The sequence below is a fragment of the Thamnophis elegans genome, chromosome 4, assembly GCF_009769535.1.
Source record: "Thamnophis elegans isolate rThaEle1 chromosome 4, rThaEle1.pri, whole genome shotgun sequence".
Taxonomy (NCBI): domain Eukaryota; kingdom Metazoa; phylum Chordata; class Lepidosauria; order Squamata; family Colubridae; genus Thamnophis; species Thamnophis elegans.
Window position 1 is genome coordinate 15,184,050 of NC_045544.1, and position 23,917 is coordinate 15,207,966.

At 40.2% G+C, this 23,917-nt stretch overlaps 1 protein-coding gene across 1 annotated transcript in view; it reads left to right on the top strand.

Annotated features, from left to right (window-relative positions):
- Window positions 1-23,917, top strand: part of MYO6 (myosin VI) — a 121,579-nt gene that overhangs the window by 19,106 nt on the left and 78,556 nt on the right. The window contains exon 2 of the mRNA XM_032216291.1: window positions 15,586-15,718. Coding sequence (XP_032072182.1) covers window positions 15,602-15,718 — 117 coding nt within the window. The 5' untranslated portion in view covers window positions 15,586-15,601. The remainder of the gene's footprint in view (window positions 1-15,585; window positions 15,719-23,917) is intronic.

The following is a 23,917-nucleotide window of genomic DNA, read 5'->3' on the forward strand; positions in this document are numbered from 1 at the left end:
AAAGTGAGAGAGATGAAAGAAAAAAAGAAAAAGGGACAGAGAGACAAAAGGAAGGAAAGAGAGAGAGAGAGAGAGAGAGAGGGAGAGAGGGAGAGAGAGAGAACACATGGCTAGCAAGCCACTCCCACCAGGTCACATGGCCGGCAAACCACTCCCACAAAGGAGACCACACCCACAGAGTAGGTTCGAAATTTTTTTGAAACTCATCATTGAACTGCAGCCATCTCTTGAACAAGCATGACAAATGTCAGAGGCTAAAGTCAGCATCAAGTTCGAAAGATAGTTCTTCCGTACAGATTTGCATTATGTGCCTGTTTTGTTAACTGAACAGTCAGGGAAGCTTACTTGTGCTAGTTTACTGTTCTTAAATGAAAGCAGATGAAAAAAATCCAGCCATCTAATAAACATAGATCTTAATTGCATGGTTGCAAAATGAGGCGATTTTATTTCTGTAAGTAATTCTCTAAAGGCCATTGTCACACCAGGGAGGAAACACCTACCATGCTTTTCAGAATTGTAATCTACCTCATGCTGCACTGCTACTATTGTTAGATTGCTAATACTACTTTGGTTCATGATGATAAATTGATGTGGCTCTTTATGAGATGTGTACAGTGCTTAGTGACATTTTCCTTAATATATTGGTTAAAAGAAAAGTCCGTTTCAATCTGGGCGGCTACGCATTAGCCAACTGCTCTTGATTTGGGCAAAGGTCAAAAAATTTGTGTAGCAGTTAATAAAACATGCACCCAAACAACTCTTGCATTTATTTCTAATTCTACACATCATCTCTCAACTCACAATGGTGAATCCTAAGATTAAATTTTATCAACTTACACATATAAGCTCAGTTCAGGGAAACTCAGCAACTGGACCAGAACCACATTAATTTCCTAATAATGTCTAAGTAAAAACAAACAAACTTGAAGGGGTAGAAGCATTTATTTCTATTAATTATTTTATTTTAGTGCTTTACTTTTTTTCTAATTTATAGCCCTTGTCTTACACCTCTCAAAGACACAATTCATCATTCTGAATCCAGTCCTTTCTGTCTCCCTGTTGTGCCAGGGGGAATTGGCGTTTTGAGGACAAATGTCTTTCTTAGCTCAGCTTTTAACAAGTTGAGGATGAACACATTCAAAATTTGATGAGAGTTGTTTCATGAGGGCATGTGGTGATGAAAGAAACACTTCAGTTAGTCAGAGACTAATGAAAGGGCTAAAGTTTTTAATTGGGAACTTAAAAAAAAAGCTTTAAATTCCCTTTGGTTGAACAGTCATCTGTACTGGTGGATCTGAATTTGCATAATTATGATGGTTACTCTTGGGTGTGTGTGAAACAGAAAGAGAGAGCAATCATGTTTTCAGTTAACTCAAAGCCAGAGACAGTGAGTTTTTAACACCAACCTGTCTACATCTGTCTGTCTTTTGTGGAATGTTGTTTTGGTGTGCTTCCATTGTTTTTATACATTATTTGCAGATTTTTCTCTTGAGAAGCTGAGAAATATGCTGAATCCAAAGATGCCTGCCAGCCTGTGATGACAAAAGTCAAATGCCACTTGTTGAATGTGATGCAGTACAACCTTTTTAATGCTATGTTACAGATGTTAAAATGGCAAAGGTAGCAATTTGCAAAATTATATGTGCCAAGCTCTGGGAGGGAATGGATCCTCGTGGTGTTATAAAAGTCTGTTTGCGCATTACCTCATAAATATGCAAACACACACAATTTTAGGGGAGTGATCAGTTTTAGGGTTTTCTTTACTTAAAATATTTTTAACTGCATTTAATTAAGCATAAATAGGGAGGGGAGTAAATTGCTTCAGAAGACTCAAATCCGTAGAACATTTAGAAAGACATGCTAATGCCATGAAAAATAATTATATGACATTTAAAAAAAAATATTTTCTGTTAAAATTGTAAATCTTAGATTAACAGAATTTTGTTTTTCATTTGCCACTGTTGGTGTCATTCAGGCATGCTATTCAGTGAAAAATAAATAACACGTTTAAGTACCTCGGATGGCAATGCTTGATTGAATAGTGTATGGTAGGAAAGATCATTAATTGCCTAGTTTAGAAGTGAATTGAAACGTAAACCCTTTCATGTCTATAGTATTTATTTATTTGTTTAACTTATACCCCACATTTCTTTTCTGGTGCCTACTCAAGACAGCTGATGCAGTTTAAAAATATCATACAAAAATAAAACAATATTCAAAATATCAATAAAATAAGGGCTTCAACCAATGAGGAGGTCAAAGGTTGGTGAAAGAGATTTGATTCTTACAGCTTTGCTGAACAATGAGATGGAGTGAAATGCAGTTTCTCAGATATTGTGTTGAGTAGTCTGATCCAAAGCAGGAAAAAGGCAGAGAGGCCCCTTTGACATTTACGGCTCGATAGGTTTATCAAAACAACAACAGCATCACAAGGCTGAGCTGCTACATGAGCAATGCAACTTTACCAGATGCTTCAAAAATAAAAAAAGATTGCCAGAGTGGATAGTTTTAGAAATAAAGATGTTTGTGCAATTTCCTTTCCCTCAATACGGTAGTTCATCAGCTTCTAAAAAGTAGGAATGCCTTTGTTGGTTATCCTCTGGATGAAAGAAAGTTAGAGCTTTTAGTTAATGCAGGTTGAATATCTAGCAGAACAAGAAGAGGATAAATATTTCTGCTTGAACTTCCTTTTCTGTGTTGCTTAGTAATAGGCATAATGTGTGATGTGCAGGAAATCAGGAGTATGGGCAGTTCAAATGAATATATAGGTTTTTTGCATGCTAAAGCGATCTGCAAGAATCTGAACTACTAACAGTCAAAGCCAATTGGTGATAGATAAGAGTCAGTGCAATTCAAGGCAGGCTGGACTTGTGGGCACAAAGAGACTTGAGACTAATGACATGTTTGACCTCTCCCTCAGGCGCAATCTCCTACACAATATTAGACAATATTGCCAGACAACCCGCAACCCATTGGGCCATTCTTTCCATATAATATAGTCATACAGTCCTCACAAGAGCCCCAGTGAAACCTCCTTTTCCTCCTTGGCCAATCTTGGAACTATCTGCCCCTTTGCTGAGGCGAGAGGGAGCTAAAGGCGCAGTGGACTTCAAGGAAAACTGTATCCCCATTTCAGTGGTGGGTTTCAAAAATTGTTTGAACCTTCTCTGTGGGTGTGGCCTCCTTTGTGGGAGTGGCTTGCCACTCATGTGACTGGATGGGAGTGGCTTGCCGCCCATGTGATCGGATATGAAGATGCCGATGACACTTGTCAGAACCACCTTAAATTACCTCACACACAGCACTGGCATGCATAAGAATATGATGTAAACTTGTTTTTTAAAAGGCATCTTTGGTTTGCGTTAAAACAACTTCAACACACGCAATGTTCTGATTGCACCACAAACGCAGTAGTCATCCTTACCTTTCCCAGAGGCACTGAGTTTTATAAATATGAGCACGATAGTGTAGAATAATCATATCCAAGGACCAGTGGTGGGTTTCAAAAAAATTTTGGAACCTCTTCTGTAGGTGTGGCCTGCTTTCCTGGTCCACTGGTGGAACCTCTTCTAACCAGTTCGGTAGATTTGATGAACCGGTTCTACCGAATAGGTGTGAACTGGTAGGAACCCACCTCTGCCCCATTTCACATTCTACTGTGTCCCCAAGAGTTCCCTCCCGCCAAGGAGGAAGAGGGCTCACCTATCAACCACCTGTATCCCCCTGCCAGTCTTATCAGCAGGTATCCAAGTCGTTCCCTTATTCTTCCCTTGCCAGGCACTGCCATTAAGAGATTTCAAATTTCAGCCTCCATTCCAAAGCAGCTAATTGCTGTTCACCCATCGGACCTTGCTATCAGCTGATTCTTATAGGGGCTAAAGGGAGGTGGGAAAGAGGGTGCGGATACACACCTTCTATTGTCCTTTGCGCCACACAGTCTATGGGTTTCTGGAAAGTATAGTTGGAAAGTATGGTGATGGTGGTAAAGCAGCCACAACTTTGCCAAATTTCAATCCCATGGGTGTCATGGGTCCCAGATTTTACATATACTTCTGTAAGTTATCCCAGTTGAGCTAAGAAGATTCAACAATTGCTTCCCTGTGATGCACCATTTCACCCAATTGAAGGTTATAAAGTATTAAGCAAACACAAGAGTTTTAATTATGCAATTATACATGCATTTCATTGCTAAAGGATATTGATGCAACATTCTCAATGAACAAGGCCAAAGGAAATTCATTTCCAGGTTTCATGTAAGTAGTAATTCTTTGGATCGTATTGGTTACTTAGCTCTATGTAGCTGATCCTAGGGGGCATGAAGATTTCTGAATGATTCAAAGGCTTATGAAAACAAAACAAAAGTAAGAGCTAATCACAATGCAGGCTTAAAATGGTGCCTTGTGTCCTATAGCATTCTTCCTAACCTGGTATGTTTCAACTTGTTGGGATTACAAATCCCAGAATTCCCAACTACTGAGGTTTTGTAATTTCTACACATCTGGATGCCAGTCAGGATTAGACATTGCAACATTGCCAAAAACGAGAAATAGTAAATGATTCCACTATAACTTAAGTTATGGACCAGCTCTTCACTATTGACAGATGTGACCAGCGGTTAAGTTGCCCTTATGAGAGGTCATTTATACAAATGCTAAACATAGTTAGATCAGGTTTAAGAAAAGCATGGTGTAATTTCAATACTGGTTGACTCACCCACTTAAATGTGTTGTTTCTGAAAACAAACAGTCTGTCGTGCTCATGAGAAAAGGAAGCTTCTTGAGTAAATAAACTCTATTTTTTCAGGCAGTTGACCCTTTTAACTGTAGGTCTGGTTAAGAGATTATGCATTTTAATTTCAGGGTGTTGTTTGGTGCAAGCTTCTTAAACATCTGACAGTACAAAGCTTAGTGCACCATCCCTTTGGTTATAGTGGTTGACTCCATTGAATATTGTTCTCTAAGAATGTCAAAAATAAACAAGAGGCTGGTGAAAGTTAATTCCCTGCCCCCCCAAGGGCCAGTGTACTTTTCAGTATTTTATTAAACTATGATTATTCACAAGGCTGTGACCTTTTCTCTGTCTTTGTTTTGCAAAATAAAGAAACTATCGTTAGTGTTTTGAATAATAGAAGACTTTTTGACTTCAGTAGCAGCCTTGCAGCTGTTGTGGTTCACAATGCCTGGAGCCCAGAATAAAGATGGGTTTTCAAAAATATTTATAAGAAGATGCAGCGTATATCAGATATGTAGACTTTGACATTAAAAAAAAGAGTTGTGGCCAGCTGCCAAGTCTGACTGAATGCAGATGTTGTTTGAAAGGATTTGTTTTATGTTACATGACCAGAATGAACTTTTTGGAACATAGTAAAGGCTTCCACGTTAGCAGAAACTAAATTTAAATTTCATATTGTGCATTCCCACATTTTCCAATCCAGATCCTTTGAAATGCATTGGGACTTCAGCTTCCAAACTTTCAGTGGCCAGACTGGCAGAGAACTGGTTCGATAGTTCTTTCTGAAATACTAAAATTGCAAGAGCTTGTGTCTATAAGTAGTCTTTTTTGTACACTAAAGCAAGCATCTCTGTTTAATACATTGGTTTATGCAACATTCACTTTTAAGAAGAAAGGATTGAATCATTTTTATGGTTTGGCAATAGATAACATCAGATGGATATTTCTAAGCAGACATTTCTGTATTTAATAGTTTTGGAATAAAACTTTGATCTTTGCTGTCAATTGTAGTGGTTTTAATGGTTTTAATATGCTAAGACTTGATGGCATGTAATAATTGTAACATTTTAATGTGGGTTTTTTAAAATAGTTTTCTTATTGGTTTTGGTGTTTTAATTGTTGTGGATTGCCTAGAATGATGTAGATGTGATGGGCAATTATATAAATTAAATTATATAAATTATATAAATTAAATGGATGGATAAACAAACAAACAAGCAACATATTTTTGTTTATTTGGTGAAGGAGGGTTGATGATAAATAACTAAGAACAGTTTCTATTTAAATCTTTGTTGTTCTATGCATAATGTATTCTGGACTGGGCCAATTCATCCTGCATATAGACATTAATTATTACATGTTATCCCCCTTTTTAAAAAAAAGTATCATGAATTTTATAAAGTAGTATGGAAAGAGTGTTCAAACTTCATTTTTGAAAAAAAAATCATAAAGGAGATGAACCAATATAAGATCAAGACATTCTGGATTAATCAAAGTTGAATAGAAATGCTGATTCTTGTAATTTGAAGATAAATCCATGGAGTTGCATAGAATGCATTTTGGATTCCTGAATACATTATTTTTGACATATCACAACGTTTCCTTCATTTTTATGATTTTCCTTCAATAGCTGACAAATAGAACTTGCTATAGGAATGCCAAGGGAGCATTCAAGAAGCACATGCATTATTAGACTGCCCTATATCACACCTACAGCCTTGATCTCATTGAACCACTTAATAGTAAGCTTTCCAATTTATTACAATCAGCTGTGATATATCAGCTGCTGCTATGGCATCATACTTATACATCTGAGAAAGTTGCAAGATTCTTAAACATAGCTATGGCCATTAGAAGTCACTGGATTTGCTCTTCAACCAAGTAAATACTTGTTTTTGCTTTTCCATCTAACCCCTTTCACATTTGTTGATTGCCATGTGCTTGCCATGTGCCTGCCCATCAATCTTGGATACTCTTCCCAGCATTCTTTATTCCATGATACATTTGATATAACCACATCATATTGGCTTCTGTTGCGCACTATACACTGCTGTTTATATGTTTTCATTTTGTCCAGAGGTGGTATTTGCTAAGTCCTCGGACACTCACGGCTGACAGCCGGCAACAGCCAAGCCGCGCCTGATTGGCTAAAGGAGGCCAGGAGCACTCTCATTGGTCACCCTGCTTGACAACTCCGTATAAATAGCTGTCAAGCAGGGCGAGGTGCTGAATTCTTGCTTGTATATAGTTTTGCTCTCTGTTTGAATAAATGCTGTTCTAACTTACCTCAGACGCCTCACGTCTTGTCCATCCCTCGATTCATTACAGTATTCAGCTGGTTCGGACCAGTTTGCCCAAACCAGTAATGGAAATTGTGGGTGGGTCTGTGCTCTATGCCATCCTATTTAGGCACATTTTCAAACCACGTGCAAGTATGCAAGCCACGTGTTTGATCAAAGGTATCCACCGAAGGTCGAGGTATGCGTGGATGGGGCACGTGCGAGCAAAGCAAGCATATGCAAATTGGTTGGGAAAGTAAGTGAATACCAACCCTGATTTTATCTTTCTTTAGTTACCGTGTAAGTTCATTAATTCTTTAAAATTCTATTGGGCTATTTACATCCATTAAATAATCGGATTTTCTATAGACTATGCCTTGTTTTCCATGATAACAGAGTAGAAGATACATTTCAAAAGCCGTTTTCTGTAATTAGTCAATTTAATAAGCTTATCTGATCCAGCAAACAAGTGTAAACTCTGATTGCGTTTCATCATCTGTTCTGTCTCGGTTTGGGGAATAGGCTGCTTCCCAGTCTCCAGGTTGAACCCCGATATACATAGAACTAAATGTCATGCTTAAGTCAGGTGTGTTTGTAAGTGAAAGCTCCTCAGAAGCTCAACGCCTTATTCTGAAATTGGCTGTTGACTTTCAGGGCATAAACACTTTGCAGTCAAGATAAAAGCCAATTTCAACACAAGATTTGCCTATTGGACTATGCAGCAATCAGAGACTATATAAATGTCAGTGCTTCAGGGATTAGTTTCTAATTTCTCTCTCTTTCTCTCCCCCCTCCTCCTTCCCTGCCATTCTGAATTGATATATATTTGGATGTGTTCTTCAGAGACCGTAGAAGGCAACCCTGACCTGTTGACATAATTATTTACTAGTGCAATCATTTTGCCCCTTACTACGATAACCTTATTCCTAGTATTAATTGCATACACTGGATCTCCAAGACTTAAATCATACTTATGTACAGAAGGTTAGATCCCTACCTCTTTTTTTTTTCTTAACTTCAGTGGTTCACAATAGCATTTCACTGTAGTGTCAGTGCAGAAACAGGCAGAGGTGGTATTCAGCCAGTTCTGACAGGTTCTGGAGAACCAATAGCAGAAATTTTGAGTAGTTTGAAGAACCTGCAAATAGGCTGGCCACGCCCCCACCGCCTCCCACCTGATCTTCTCTCGTTGCCCTGAACAGGAGAACGGAGATGGAAAGCAGGTTAGTGGGGTGGGGAGGGAATAGGGATTTTACAGTATCCTTCCGTACCACACCCACAAAGCCCTGCCACACTCACAATTCCATACCCACTGAACCAGTAGTAAAAATTTTGAATCCCACCACTGGAAACAGGGCTAGTCTAGGTCAAATGTATGTCTGCAGTGAAAAGCTTTAGATAGCAGAACTCTTATCCATGCTGGTAAAAAGTGAAAAATAGCATCCAATGCAGAGGTGGGTTGCTCCCGGTTCGGCCGGTTCAGCCAAACTGGTAGCGGTATTTTGGCTTGGGTTGCAGACCCGGCAGTGATCCAGGCTTTCCACGAACTGGTTCCCTCGCCGCCACCGATGTTGCCGCCATGTTATTTTCTAGTGACTGTGTGTTCGCAGTTCACTGTAAATTGTTCTGGGCATGCATGAAGAACAATTTAAATTGAACTGTGCATGCGTGCGCAGTGTGTGTCTGGCCCGCGCACAAACTGTGTGAGATGCAAACCATTAGTAAAACCGGAAGCAACCCACCACTGATCCAATTGTGGGGGGGGGAGGTTCAATATCTAATATGAGTGATGGAAACTCAAGCCAACGCATCTCACAGGATTGTTGGGGGGGGGGGGAAAGAGGAGGAGGAAAGAGTATTTTGTATGTTTGCCACCATGAGTTACTTATAAAGTAGAAAGGTAGGATAACAAAAATGTAACAAATAAATACATCCAATTTAGGGTTGTCTTCCCTGACTGGCAATGCTTCTCCAAGATTCTCGTCATCTTTCTCAGGCCCGTCAGGATAGTGAATGTCTTGCATTTTAGCTGATGCTCTGACTCCCAAGGAGGGATTTTGGCTTTCTAGGAGAATTCCCTTGCTGGTTGACAGGATGTCTTTCCTCGGGAAGTTATGAGATCATATTCGCTTTCCCATCCTTGCGACAGAGACCCAAAGGCTGATAGGCACAGGTTTGTGGGAACCACTTGGATCATCTAATTTTCCCCATTCATCAAGGAAGTCTCGGCTTGACTTTCAGCTCTGCGAGTGTCTGCTTACACGCAAGAGAAAGGAGTTGCTTGTCTCTGGTCTTTTGAAAAGAAGAGTCATTTCCTGCACTGGAGGAACTCATTATGTTAATTTGCTATTTAAAATGGCTATAATTCTTCATTTCTCCAGATATATAAGGAACAAAAAAAAAAGTAAGACCGTAGCTCACAAAAAGAAGCAGTGCTTCTTTGGGTGGTGGCTGCATCCATTAATTACATTAAAATTAGAATACTTGCAAAAATAAAATGAACGGAATCTTGTATGATTATGTGAGTTTTTATGGAAATTTATCATCTCCATCTAAATGTTTCTGAAATATTTTGAAAAGCTGGGAGGTTTTTGTGTGTGTGTGTGTGGGGGGGTTTCTTAGCCATGGAAAATGAGTACACTAAAGTTTCATTTTAGCAGATTTGTGTTTATGATCATATGAGAACAAACTCTTAATTGGTTTAACAAACCAATAGCAGTTCTTGGCTAGCTTGCAATTTAGTTCATAATTTCTGGTTTGCATATAATGAGAAAATCAGGAATTGGATAATGGGAGACTGGATTCTTTCCTGTTTCAGCTTCTGGTTTTCGGGTTTTGAAATTGGATATGTCTGGCCTCCTTTCTTCATATATAAATATGGTCATTAGTTTGTTACAAACCAAGGCTACTTTAGCTATATGTCTTTTCAATGAGGCATATCATATCTATCTTACTGTCAGCCTCTGTTTTGCTGCTTGCTTTTCGTCTGCCATTGAAACGGGGAGGGAGGGCATGGTATTTGGGAGTGGGAAATAATCTGTACAGGAGGACTGTTAATTGGGAGTTGTTCTCACCATCTATTGCGCATGTGGCAAGGAGGGGAGTTTCTCTCCAAGGCCAACTGTCAGGCATACCAACCTGATGAAGATGTCCCCCACCTGACAGCTGTGGAGATAATTGGATTGGACTATGGACTGGGGTTACCAAGGGGAGGGGAATGGGGCATATATTGATATCAAATGCTTCGCGCGCTGTTGCTCAGATCCAGCTTTGCTTAGCTTCTATTTACTTATAATCAGTAAAATTCTGCAAAATGGAGTTGAGTGGTTTCTTTCTTGATTATCAAGTGAAGCAGCCTTGACACTTACCAACAAACCACTAGGTAAAGAGAGAGTGACCTGAGATATTTTATTCAGTTTAGAAAATGTGAATTAAATAGAATGATAGCATGTATAGCATTAGATCAGTACAGCGATTGGCCTGTTACTCTCAGGCAGACTTTGTTAAATTGGCAAGACTAACTCAGCTGTGCAGTGTCCAAAATCTGTATCAGCATTTTGTTCTTGAGACTTTCCTACAACTGTTGCTGTTTTTTTTTTTTTTTAGTAAAGTTCACCAACAATAAAACTCCGTTTGGGATCCATTCAACTCAGAAAGAATCAGAGCTTGCCAGAAAAACAAAAGACAACCTTTTAACTTAAACGTGATGACAGAATGGATTGAGATATTCATCAATTATTGCGGGGGGGGGAGGAAGTCGCCGGGGTTCAGAAAAACACGCAAAGGAGTGTGGAATTTCATTTTGATTTTTACAGTACTGTCTCTTGTTTGTTTTACAGAACCATCTATCATTTGCAGCTGTAGTTGTACTTATCATAACTCTAAAACTTAAACAGCTCGAAAGAGCTTTAAAGCAAAAGGTTCCATAGATACAGTGGTTGAGAATTCACTGAACCAGAGGATTAGACTGGGGGGGAAAGGTGCTATTAAGAGAATGGAAGACTAGCATAAACCTTAGTGCTTCATTGAGCTCCATATAATGGTGAAATGGAGACAGCAGTAGTTGCCTAGTTGACAGTAATAAATCCGGTTATTTTGTACATATTCCACAGGGAGCCATTTTCTTGTACACATGGCTCTGCCTGTTTCCCTTCTCTTTTTTTCTCTATACATTTTTTGTCTTTTGAGAAATAATGAAACGATTTTTGCAAGAACGTTTTTTTTGATGTGTCAAATACCTATGATATAGCCTGGTTTAGCACTGGTTAATTGATAAGGATTCACTTTGTACACCCACAGGCTGAATTCCCTTTAGCCCAGTGGTCCCCAACTTTCCAGCTTTGCAGACTGGTGGGAGGGGGAGAGAGGATGGTTCCTACATTGGTGGCGGGCCAATGTGTCCGCCGCTTGCGCAAATGGAGCTGCCTGTGTGCCTGCACTCACCCGCTGTGCATGTGCGTGCACCCTTGCCTGCCACTACTGTGGTCCGTTTCTAAACGGGCCGCAGCCTGGTAAGTGAGCCTCAATCCAGGGTAGGCTTTAGCCTACTTGGACTTGTTTTATGGGCTGTGATCAAATGGCTGAAATAAAATGTCTAAGATAGGTTTATGTGGAATTGATTTTTGCTGAAGCTCTGTGACTGAAGATTAGGCTGGGGCCAAGCAGTTCTGATTATGTTTCTTTTCCCTTCTTTTACTTTAGCTAAATAAAAAGAATAAACGCTTAAAGGCAGGTACGGATTTCCAACAACTCTTGAGCAGAATCCCAATTTTACCAATTTCCCCCTTCTACTTAAACCCAATAAAAAGATTTGGGGCAGTCTATTATGTACGACAGAATATAATGCAATGCATAATTTAACATTTCTAGAATAATGTTTAAATAAAACACTAGGTTTATGCCCTTGCTTCATTTTTTTTATTCTAACCAATTAATCACTTCAGGCTAATTTTATCAAAAGTGAGTGGGTTGGAAATATGATAAATAAATAATAGGTCTGTGTATGGGAAGCCCTCGCATTAGATTTGAAGTGCTTTCCTTCACTTGTGCTGAAAGAAATATGTGTGATTGGGAATCTGAATTCTCTAAACTTTTTTTAATTTGGCCTTTATATATTGGGGTTCTTTTTTGGGGGGGGGACGACTGTCCAAAACTAGAAGTGACAAGGATCTCCCAGATTAGTGGATTTGAAAATAACCAAGCTCAGGGAACACCAAGAACTTCACAGTTCAACTCTGGGCTACAAATATTCTCTTCTGTTAAAAAAAACAACAAGTAAATGTCTCTCCGTTGAGGTTATGAGCCGAGGTGGCGCAGTGGTTAGAATGCAGTACTGCAGGCCACTTCAGCTGACTGCTATTTGCAGTTCAGTGGTTCAAATCTCACTGGCTCAAGGTTGACTCAGCCTTCCATCCTTCCGAGGTGGGTGAAATGAGGACCCAGACTGTGGGGGCAATATGCTGACTCTGTAAACCGCTTAGAGAGGGCTGAAAGCCCTATGAAGCGGTATATAGGTCTAACTGCTATTGCTATTGCTAAAACCCCATCCGCAGGATGCAGGCAGCACACAAAACCACGCTTCCTCAGGTCCGTGGGAAAATGTCTCTTCATAGAACCGGTCCCTGGTTTCCAAAAGGTTGGGGGCCACTGCTGTTATAAAGCCCTTTTATAGCTTGATGCCAAGCAATCTGGAGGACACGCTTCTCCATCAGAATCAATTGGACCAATTCAGTCCAGCTGAGATAGCTGAGTGGTTCCCCCACTTTAGGATGGTGAGGGAACCTATGTCTCAGAGGTGCATTGGAATGGCCTCCCAGGAGAAATAAGGTTGTCTCCCACTTCAATTTCTTCTGGGAAGCAGCTCAAAATGAAGCCCTTCCGGAGGGCCTTTGGGTTGTGATGTCACTTTGGCAATGGTTTATTGATTGGTCCTTCTTGGAGTTTGTGGTTTTATATATATATATTGTGTCACAACCCCTGGTATGCCCAAATATGGGAGGGAGCATACTGCTTCCCTTTTCTGTATTTTGGATCACCCTAGGAGCCATCCAGGCAGAAAACCATTTTTTTGTTGCCTTTGTTACATTTGTGTTGCATTTGTGCTGATAAATAAATTAAGGGAGACTAGTATAGATCTATTTCAAGCTATTTAGCTCTCATCACCTATTTCCCTAACTTAGCTGATAAAGGAGGAGAGCCTGTGGCTTAGTGGCTAATACAACTGCCTGATATGTAATATATATTCTATAAAACTTGGTGTGTGTGTGTGTGGAGTGCTGGCTTTGTTTCAGTAAGTGGAATGAATGGTTGCGTGGTTGTATCATGATTGGTAGATTGGTGCTGATTGGTGCTGGCTGTGTGTCCATTGTTGTTTCGTGTTGTAATGACCTGGGTGGTGGGTGGGGCTCGTTTGTTGACTAGAATTGGTTTCCAGATGTCTGGTAGGCGGGAGGTATTGTCAAGTTTATTCATGTTGTTGGAGGTGTTTCTCTGTTTCGATAACTTCCATAATTATTCTCTTGCTGAAGTGTTCTGTTTTGGAAATTAACCTGATTCCTTCAAAATTAATTTCATGTCCTGTAGCTTTAAGGTGCTGGAAAAGGTAGGAAGTTTTTTTCTTTTTTTATTACTGCGTTCTTGTGTTCTGCGATGCGTACATTTATTCTCCTGTTCATTTGTCCTATGTATGTTGCAGGGCAGATTTTGCATGGTATTTCATAGGTTTTCTAGCTGGATTTTGTCTTTGGAGTTTCTTAAGATGTTGGCTATTTTTTGGTCAGTGTTGAAGGCTGTGTTGATATTGTGTTTGTGGAGAATTTTGCTGATTTTATCTGTGCCTTTGATGTAAGGGAGGAGGGCGATGCCCTTGTCCTGTTCTGTATCTTGGTTTTTTGGGGGATCTCCCTTTGGATTAGGTTGGTAATTGTTTTTCTTTGGAATCCACTGGAGATTAAACATTTGTGAGAGTATGTAATTTAGTTTTCAGGTGGTCTTTGTTGGCTAGGCGTTTGGTTCTGGAGATGAGGGTCTTGGCTACAGAGTTAATCTGTGCAGGGTGGTGATGGGATTGTGCGTTTAAGTAGCGGTTGGTGTTTTTTTTTCCCCCCGGTAGATGGTGTGTCCTAGGGAGCCATTGGGTTTTTTGTAGATTAGGACGTCCAGAAAGGGAAGTTGGTTGTTTGCTTCTATTTCCATGGTGAATTGTATTTTGGGGTGAAGGCTGTTGAGATGTGTGAGGAAGTTGTCCAGTTTTTCTTTCCCGTGTGGCCAAATCATCATATGTGTCATCAACATATCTAAGCCAGAGTTTGGGTTTGTGTTCAGATTTATCTAAGGCGTTAGTTTCAAAATGTTCCACGTGTAAGTTTGCGATGATGGGTGAGAGGGGTGACCCCATGGGTGCTCCTTCTATCTGTTTGTATCTTTGTCCATTATGGATGAAGTATGTGTTGGTTAGGCAGTGGTTGGTCAGGTCCAAGATGTGTTTAGGGGGATTGTGTTTCTTCTGGATGGCTGTCAAGGCTTCTTTTATAGGCACTTGGGTGAAGATAATATATTAATATATAATATATTAAGATAATATATTAATTATTATATTATATTATTTTATTATTTGTGTGTGTGTGTATGTATACATATGTTGCATTTGTGCTGATAAATAAATAAAGGGAGACTAGTATAGATCTATTTCAAGCTTTTTAGCGCTCATCAGCTAGCCATACCCTTACTGGGATTTGAACCTGTGCTGTATTACATATTAGGCAGTTGTGTTAGCCACTAAGCCACAGGCTCTCCTCCTTTATCAGCTGTATGTATGTATGTATGTATATGCATATGCATTTTATGTTTTTACGTTAACCTGAATTTAATTGTAATTGGGCATTCTACTGTATATCTATTAATTTCCGGGCGCCCTTTGGGGCTGCATTATGTACAACATTACTCTTTTGTGAGGGCGGGGTGGGGGGAGAGAATCCTCCTCTAGCACAAGTTTCTAATTTAGTTTTATCTCAGCATAAAGGAATCTTGGCTTCCTCCTTGGACCTGCAATTCATTATCCATTAATGGAAGATTGCTGATGAATTTCAGCTCAATAATATGTCGGTGCTTTATTGAATGTGGACTGTGGTGTTTCTGTGTGGGTGGTGGTAGTTTAAAATGAGTGCATCTTGCTTTATTCAACTCCTTTTAATACATTTTAGAATCCCCTCTACCAGGTTTGGTTAGATACGTTGTTTTATATTTTCATCTTTCTTAGCATATATGGTGTTGGTACTGTCCTCTGCTGAGTAATGTTTCTGTAAAAGCCACCATTCATTCCATTGGGTGTTGCCTTATTTCTCATTTTAGGGCACTGCATTTCTTTCCAGGTAGAAATAGTTGCATTCGTTAATATAATTGCTCATCAGTTATGAGGTTGGGAAGAAATTGGGATTTAAACTTCAGTGGAAAAGAAGCAATGGATGCTCCTCAAAACATTTAGCTTTCCATTTTGCCCCTTGAGATATTTTCATTGTGTCTACCAAGCTAACCTTACATATTGTTTTTCAGTTACAAACATTTCTTTTCTTTGTAGGAAATAGTTCCTCAAGATGGAGGACGGGAAGCCTGTATGGGCTCCACACCCAGCTGATGGGTTTCAGATGGGGAGCATCGTGGATATTGGACCTGACGGCTTAACTATTGAACCTGTAAATCAAAAGGGCAAGGTAGGTTTCTTCAAAAGGTGATTCGTTCTTGTTTTAGTGAAAGAGATGATGTTTGCAGTGAACGAGAAGCTAATATTTTAAAGCATTGAGAGCACTTGGAACTTTTAATTGTTTTTTAAAAATATTTTTTGTTACCATTTTAACTATAACAGTAGAAACTAATACAAACTAAACTTAAAGAGAAGTGGAGGAAAGAATAAAAAGTGCAAGAAAAAAGTGAGACTAACACACACACACACGCGCGCGCGCGACTTCCAACCTTTATCACAATAAGTGTGAACAAATTTAGGCTCTTTAGCCTCTATAAAGTTATAAACAAATATTTCTTCATCCCATAACCCATTCCTTGTCTGTAGACAAATGCATAAATTCTTCTTTGTACCCTTGCATTGATTTCTTCAAGGCTATGTAATAAGCCTCTTTTGTTTAATAGCGATTAAACATTTTATAGAGGCCAGTTTGGTGTAGTGGTTAAACCATCAGGCTAGAATATAGCAATAGCAATAGCAGTTAGACTTATATACCGCTTCATAGGGCTTTCAGCCCTCTCTAAGCGGTTTACAGAGTCAGCATATCGCCCCCAACAATAATCCGGGTCCTCATTTTACCCACCTCGGAAGGATGGAAGGCTGAGTCAACCCTGAGCCGGTGAGATTTGAACCGCCGAACTGCAGAACTGCAGTCAGCTGAAGTAGCCTGCAGTGCTGCATTTAACCACTGCGCCACCTCGGCTCTCTAGAGGCTCTCTCTAGAAACTGGGAGGTTGTGAGTTCTAGCCCCACTTTGGGTGCAAAGCCAGTAGGGAGACCTTGGGTCATTAAAATGTCGGTGCTTTATTGAATGTGGTCTGTGGTGTTTCTGTGTGGGTGGTGGTAGTTTAAAATGAGTGCATCTTGCTTTATTCAACTCTTTTTAATACATTTTAGAATCCCCTCTACCAATCACTTGGGTCAATCACTTTCTCTCAGCCCTAGGAAGGAGACAGTGGTAAACTACTTACTGCTGAAAAACCTTGCCTAGAAAATTTCAGAGACTTGTCTGAAAGTCTCCAAGAATCAGACACGATTGAACCGAAGGGGGGAAAAAATCTTACCTCTAATACCACAGATATAAATAGAAGTCCCTCGGTAATAATGCAACCTATAAATATAGATTCAGATCTGCACTCAAGACATTTAAAGACGAACAAAGGACGAAATAATTATCACAATATAGCACGTTTGAGGTTTTGCTATTTTGCTTTGAAATGTTACAACAGAGGACTGCATGCCTCAATATTTTTTTTTCCTTCTGAGAAACAAAGCTTCTAAATGTTATTGTTAATCTCATCTTCTCCACCCAAGAAAAAGGGAAGAATAAAAGGTTGTACTGTCCTTAAATATTTTTTTTTTGAAAATTTAAGAATACCCGCTAAATGTCTGTGGAGATTCTCTGTCATCCAGAACCGATGAAGCTTCTTAGATGAGAAGCGAAACGTTTTCCTCAAGGAAGAAACAGTCCAGCTGCCTTTTGAAAAAGCACCTTTGAGTTAAAAATACAGGATTCCCCACCAGTCCTATATTTAATGTGATTGTCGATACTAAATATTGTTTTTTTTTAAAAAAGAGTTTAAATAAGCTATTAGTCTTATTAAAAAAAAAACACAATCATACCTCATCTAGAGAATTAATGGGTAAGTTGAAGGTGTGCAGAAGAGATAACAGAAGTTTTGTTATTCACACAAAAGCATCTGCTTAGATTTGAATGTTGCCTATTAAATGGTTGTCTTAAGAGGGGTGATATTCCATGACTAGGTTTCTTTTTTGTATGTTTTGAAGCATTTGTGCAACAGTAAAAACAATTTGTTCAAGAAACATAAAACATCAAATGAGCAGACAAAATAAAGTCATTAGAATCCTTTTCAATAGAAAATGAAAAATAATACAATCAACCTTAGGTGCAATTCATTCTGCTAAAGTATAAGTATTGTGACAGAAATAGGCTTGAAAATGTATTAGGTTATAAGCACAAGCATAATAGGCTCATTAAGGTGTTGTTTTTTTTAAAAAAATAATGGCTTCCCTTAGTTTGTGTGATTTGTTCTTGAGATGCAACATGGTTTCAGACATTGGAAAACTGAACAGGTTTATGCATTTATCATGGTTGTGATTTATTTTGATATTTTAAATAACCCACTGTCCGAAATCAAGGGGCTTTCTCTATCAAACAAGACTTTAAGTTGTAACAGTAGATATAGTTTATAAGGACTTATTGTTATCCTTGTGGCTAACTGCCTCACAACTGTAACCAGCACATTGTGTGATTGCATTAATTTATGCATAGAATCCTTGGGGAAGCTGAAGATAAATGTCCGATTGTGACTGAAAACTGAAGCCATGCTTTGTTCATTTGTTTTTTTCCCCTCTTTCTTCATATTGTGATATCACATTTTGCCTTCCATTTCCCTCAGTAATGCTGTGGATGGCATGAAAATAATTGAATGCTCAGAGTTGTCATAAGAACCCTAGACCAGCATTTCCTGACCTGATGTATTGTTCCAGATATATTGTGAATGCAACTTCTTAAAAGCCTTGGGGAATCTGAGTTAAGGAAGACGCTCAAAGATACACATTTTACTGAGGGATTTATAAACGAGACTGCTATTTTCATCTATGATGATCATCAAGAATGACATGTAGCCTGGTCCATGTAGCCTGGCCCAAACCTAGATGGGCCTGCTAAACTGTTACTTCTTTATGCTTTGTAAGAGTAGTAATTTGGAAAGCTGGTCTCTTCTGTGACAACTTTGGTGGAGGAGAGCGGTAGTCCATGATGAAAATAAAGTAGAAAAAAATCCATGGACTTACTGTACAAATCTAGGCTTCTTTAGAAGACAGTGTTCTATTTTGAATGTGTAAGAAAGAGCTTAAAATAAACACATTTTAAAACTAATGCTCACATTTTTCAACTCAATGAAATAGAGGGGATTTTAGTATGTAGGTCAAGAGGTGATGCTACAGGCTTCCTCTCTGAGTGAAGTCTAGTGTCCCTCTAAGGAAGTAATCTCATGTAGGGGAGAAAGAAGGTGATGTTACCTTCCTACTTCTAAATACGTTTACTTAGAAGTAATGCAGCACTATGTAAAATCATTCTTATTCCAAGGAAGCCTCAGAGTATTTTAATTCTGTTAATTTATTTCAGAAGACATTCTCAACAAGCTTTGCCTGATAATATATGACAGACATTAGGGAAGAATTCTTTGGATTTGGGAGATTTTTAAAATTATAAAGTACTTTAAAATAAAGCATTGATATGTATGCTTAGAAGGGATGTGGTGTCTCAGTGGCGAAGATGCTGAGCTTGATGATCAGAAAGGTTGGCAGTTCGCCAGTTTGAATCCCTAGTGCCATGTAATGGAGTGAGCTCCCGTTACTTGTCCCAGCTTCTGCCTAGCAGTTTGAAAGCATGTAAAAATGCAAGTAGAAAAATAGGAACCACCTTTGGTGGGATGGTAGACCATACAGGCTTCCAGACATGACTCTACGAACCCGTAACTATGATGCCACCTGAGCCGCTTTCTGCAGGTGGTGATCCACCTATTGCATCGAGCCTGTTGCGGTGTCCATTCCCCAGGTGCTTGAATTCCTCCAACACAGTCTTGACAAAGGGCTCACCCCGAACACACTTAGAAGGCAAGTCGCTGCCTTATCCACTATCTTGCGATCAGGTTCCACTTGCACCCTTTCTAGACATCCACAGGTAGACACTTTACTCCGGGATGCAGCAAATGTGCAACCACCTACGATTCATCGTTATCCAACCTGGAATCTATCGTTAGTCTTGCAAGCTCTCATTAATCCACCTTTCGAACCCTGAAGCTGACAGGGCTCCAGACAATCCATTATCCCACCCATATTAAACTTGGGTATATCCCATGCTTGGATTCCCCAAGCAGCACACAGGAGAAGGACCGTTGTTTTACCTGAATGGTACATCTCTGTGCGCTGCGGGAGAATCCAACACCACACGAAGGTCCGGGTCTGTATCCAGATGACAATGACCGAATTGGAACATGCAGCTACTTGTCATAGTCTTCGTATGGTCCACGTCTTCATTGAGAAAAACTGAGGCAATCAAGCCAGGAGGCGTGGCTAAAGACTCTAAAATTAACTCAATCACCAGGCAGACAAACTGAAGTTGAACCCATGCTTGGATTCTCCCGCAGTGCACAGAGAACTACCGTTCAGGTAAGACAACGGTCCATTGCCCCCAACAATCTGGGTCCTCATTTTACCAACCTCAGAGGGATGGAAGGCTGTTTCAACCTTGAGCCTGGTGGGATTTGAACTGCCAAATTGCAGTCAGCAGAAATAGCCTGCAGTACTGCACTCTAACCACTGCGCCACCGAGGCTCCACCGAGGCTCCACTGCACCACCTAATGCACCTCAAGGAGAAGAGGTATCATATGTAGTCTTCTAGGAGCACATTTAACTGCCGGGGCAGCTGCATTTTGCACCAGATGAATCTTCTGGATACTTTTCAAGGGCAGCCTTGTATACCGTCCATTATAGTAGTCCAATTTGGAGGTAACTAGAGTGACTATGAATCTCTCAGAGTCTCCCATCCAGGAAAGGCCGCAACTGCATATAACAAAAAGCCGTGCAATGACCCTCCCAGCCACAACTGTTACCTGATCATTGAGTAGGAGTCGTAAGTCTAGAAGGACCCTCAGGTTGTACACTGGGTCTTTGTAAGAGAGAACTGAGAGCCAGAGTGATGCAGGGGTTGAAACCCAGGTTCACGACTTCTCTTAGCTGCAGAAACTCTTGGGGTGGTCACTGCCTTCCCCTCACCCCAACCTACACCCTAGATCAGGCCTGTCGAACCGGCAGCCCATGGGCTGGATGCGTCATGCACAGGCCATGCCCATCCCAGCTCCACAAAGGGCAAAAAACGTCACGATACCACGTGACATGATAGAGTTTGACACCCGTGCCCTAGATTGTTACTGTGGGAAATGTTGTAGGAGGGAGTGCTGTTTATACTATCTTGACCTCCTGAGGGGAAAAAGTGAGATATAAATCAAATAACTATTCCCAATACAGGAGTCCTTATGTCCTAATGCAGTTTATAATTGCCCAATTTAGTGGTATAATTTTTTTTAAAAAGTCTTTTCTTCTAAAATAACAGACGAGGCTGCTTTCGGCAAATTCATTGGTTCATGAATTTTGCACCTGCTTGTTTGGATCTCATCTGCACAAGCCGCTTCAAATTTCTTCCAATGGAAGGTGATACTACTTTTTACAGAAGGCCGTTGTCCCCAGGGTAGAGAAATGGTGGGCAGCTGTTTTCAATTGAGGAGCTGACCGATGATTACCGATGGTTGGGTTCGGGTTCAAGGAGGATAAATCATCCTGTAAGTGCACCGAGTAGGACAGTGGTTTTTTGGAGCTGCAGCACTGGTGGGTTTCAAAATTTTTTCGAACCTACTCTGTGGGTGTGGCCTCCTTTGTGGGAGTGGCTTGCCGGCCATGTGACCTGGTGGGAGCAGCTTGCTGGCCATGTGTTCTCTCTCTCTCTCTCTCTCTCTCTCTCTCTCTCTCTCTCTCTCTCTCTCTCTCTCTCTCTCTCTCTCTCTCCCTCCTTCCTTTTGTCTCTCTGTCCCTTTTTCCTTTTTTTCTTTCATCTCTCTCTCACTCTCTTTCTTCCTTTCTTTCTTCCTTTCTTTCTCTTTCTCTCTCTGTGTGAGTGTGTGTGTGTGTGTGTGTGACAGTGGTGGGTTTCAAAAATTTTTGGAACCTCTTCTGTAGGTGTGGCCTGCTTTCCGGGTCCACTGGTGGAACCTCTTCTAACCGGTTCGGTAGATTTGACGAACCGGTTCTACCGAACTGGTGCGAACTGGTAGGAGCCCACCTCTGAGCTGCAGCTTCCTGCGTCGTACGTAAGAGAGAGAGAGACTAATGTTAGGTTTTTCAGGCAAGAGAAGTGGCTGTTCCTGGATGGGGAACTGCTGCTGGGAGTACATCCGAGTTTTAAAATCTGAATTAGCTGTACAGGTAATCCTCAACTTACAACAGTTCATTAAGTGACTGTTCAAAGTTGCAATAACACTGAAAAAAGTGAGTTACGTCTGTTTTTCACACTTACAACCATTGCAGCATCCCCATGATTCAGTGATAAAAATTCAGACACTTTGCAATTGACTCATATTTTTGATGGCCACGGAGTCCTCTGCTCATGTAATCACCATTTGAGACCTTCTGACAAGCCAAGTCAATAGGAAATCAAGATTCATTTAACAACTGTGTTACTAACTTAATGATGGCAGTGATTCACTTAACAACTGTGGCAAGAAAGATTGTAAAACGGGGCAAAGCTCACTTAACACATGTCTCAACAACAGAAATGTTGGGCTCAATTATGGACATAAATTGAGGACTGCCTTTACAGACTTGTATTACCCTTTTCATTGGTTCGCATCTTAGAAATGATGGTAAATTCTCAGGAAACATTTCAGAATTTCAGAAAGAGGGAAATTGAGATAAGTTCTCTGCCCCTGACTATAATAGCCAGGAAATCAAGACTGGGTCATTTGGTTGTCCTGGCTTAATAATTACTAGAGAAATGTGGAACTTTGCATATTTCTAGCAGGGTGGATGGGAACTGAGGAGTGAAAAACATTTTCTGAATTCCAGGAGTGTCTCTTTTCAGATAATTTGTGTGTATTAGATATTACACTCCTAAATTCTGAATTAGTAATGATATAACTACTTTATTTATACTTTTTAAAATACTTATGTATATAGTAGATCAGAGGTGGGTTCCTACCAGTTCGCACCAGTTCGGTAGAACCGGTTCGTCAAATCTACCCGAACCGGTTAGAAGAGGTTCCATCAGAAAGCAGGCCACACCTACAGAAGAGGTTCCAAAAATTTTGGAAACCCACCACTGACAGACACACACACACACACACAGACTCACACAGAGAAAGAAAGAGAAAGAAAGGAAGAAAGAAAGAAATAAAAAAGAAAAAAAGAAAGAAAAAGTGTGTGTGAGAGAGAGATGAAAGAAAAAAAGGAAAAAGGGACAGAGAGACAAAAGGAAGGAGAGAGAGATAGAGAGAGAAAGAAAACACATGGCCGGCAAGCCACTCCCACAAGGTCACATGGCCAGCAAGCCACTCCCACAAAGAAGGCCACACCCACAGAGTAGGTTCAAAATTGTTTTGAAACCCACCACTGTAGTATATGCTGTGTCAATTGGGCCACACTTACAAAAGTAAGGGTGTAAGGTCTAATGATGGAGACACCAGGGAGACTGTGAGTTCTAGTCCCTCCTTAGGCACGAGAGAAAGCTTGGGCCAGTAACTTTCTTTTAGCCAACCTACCTCGTGGGGTTGTTTTTTGAGGTAAAAACAGGAGGATTTCTGCTTTTGAGTTATTTCTTTGTTTTAAAAAAACAATAAAGGTGAGATATATAAATACAAGAATCTTGTATTTAGCCAAGGTGGCGCAGTGGTTAAATGCAGCACTGCAGGCTACTGCTAGATCAGCAGTTCAGCGGTTCAAATCTCACCGGCTCAGGGTTGACTCAGCCTTCCATCCTTCCGAGGTGGGTAAAATGAGGACCCAGATTGTTGGGGGCAATATGCTGACTCTCTGTAAACCGCTTAGAGAGGGCTGAAAGCCCTATGAAGCGGTATATAAGTCTACTGCTATTGCTATTGCTTACCTTGTTTTTCAGACTAAAAGTTCAAGGGGAATGATTGGATCAGACAGCACTTTTACCTTGCCAAAAGCTTGAAATTCTGACTGGAACATTTCTCTCCAACCAGCTAATATTAAATGTACCACTAATTTGGAGTCTTGGTGACTAGACGCCTTAAACTTTGGAATAGTTAAGAACTGGTTAGAAACAGTATGGTTTAAGCGTAGATAAAGTCAAAACTCGGTTAGTACTCAGTAGTGATTTGGGTGATAAGTTTCATAGGATTGTGCAGCATTGCAGCAAGTGGCAGTATCTATCTCAGTGTTTCTCAACCTTGGCAACTTGAAGATGTCCGGACTTCAACTCCCAGAATTCCCCAGCCAGCATTCGTTGGCTGGGGAATTCTGGGAGTTGAAGTCCAGACATCTTCAAGTTGCCAAGGTTGAGAAACACTGACCTATCTGGTTTTCTAGGCTTGAAGGTAAGTAATGTTGAGCCTAGCTATTCTTGGA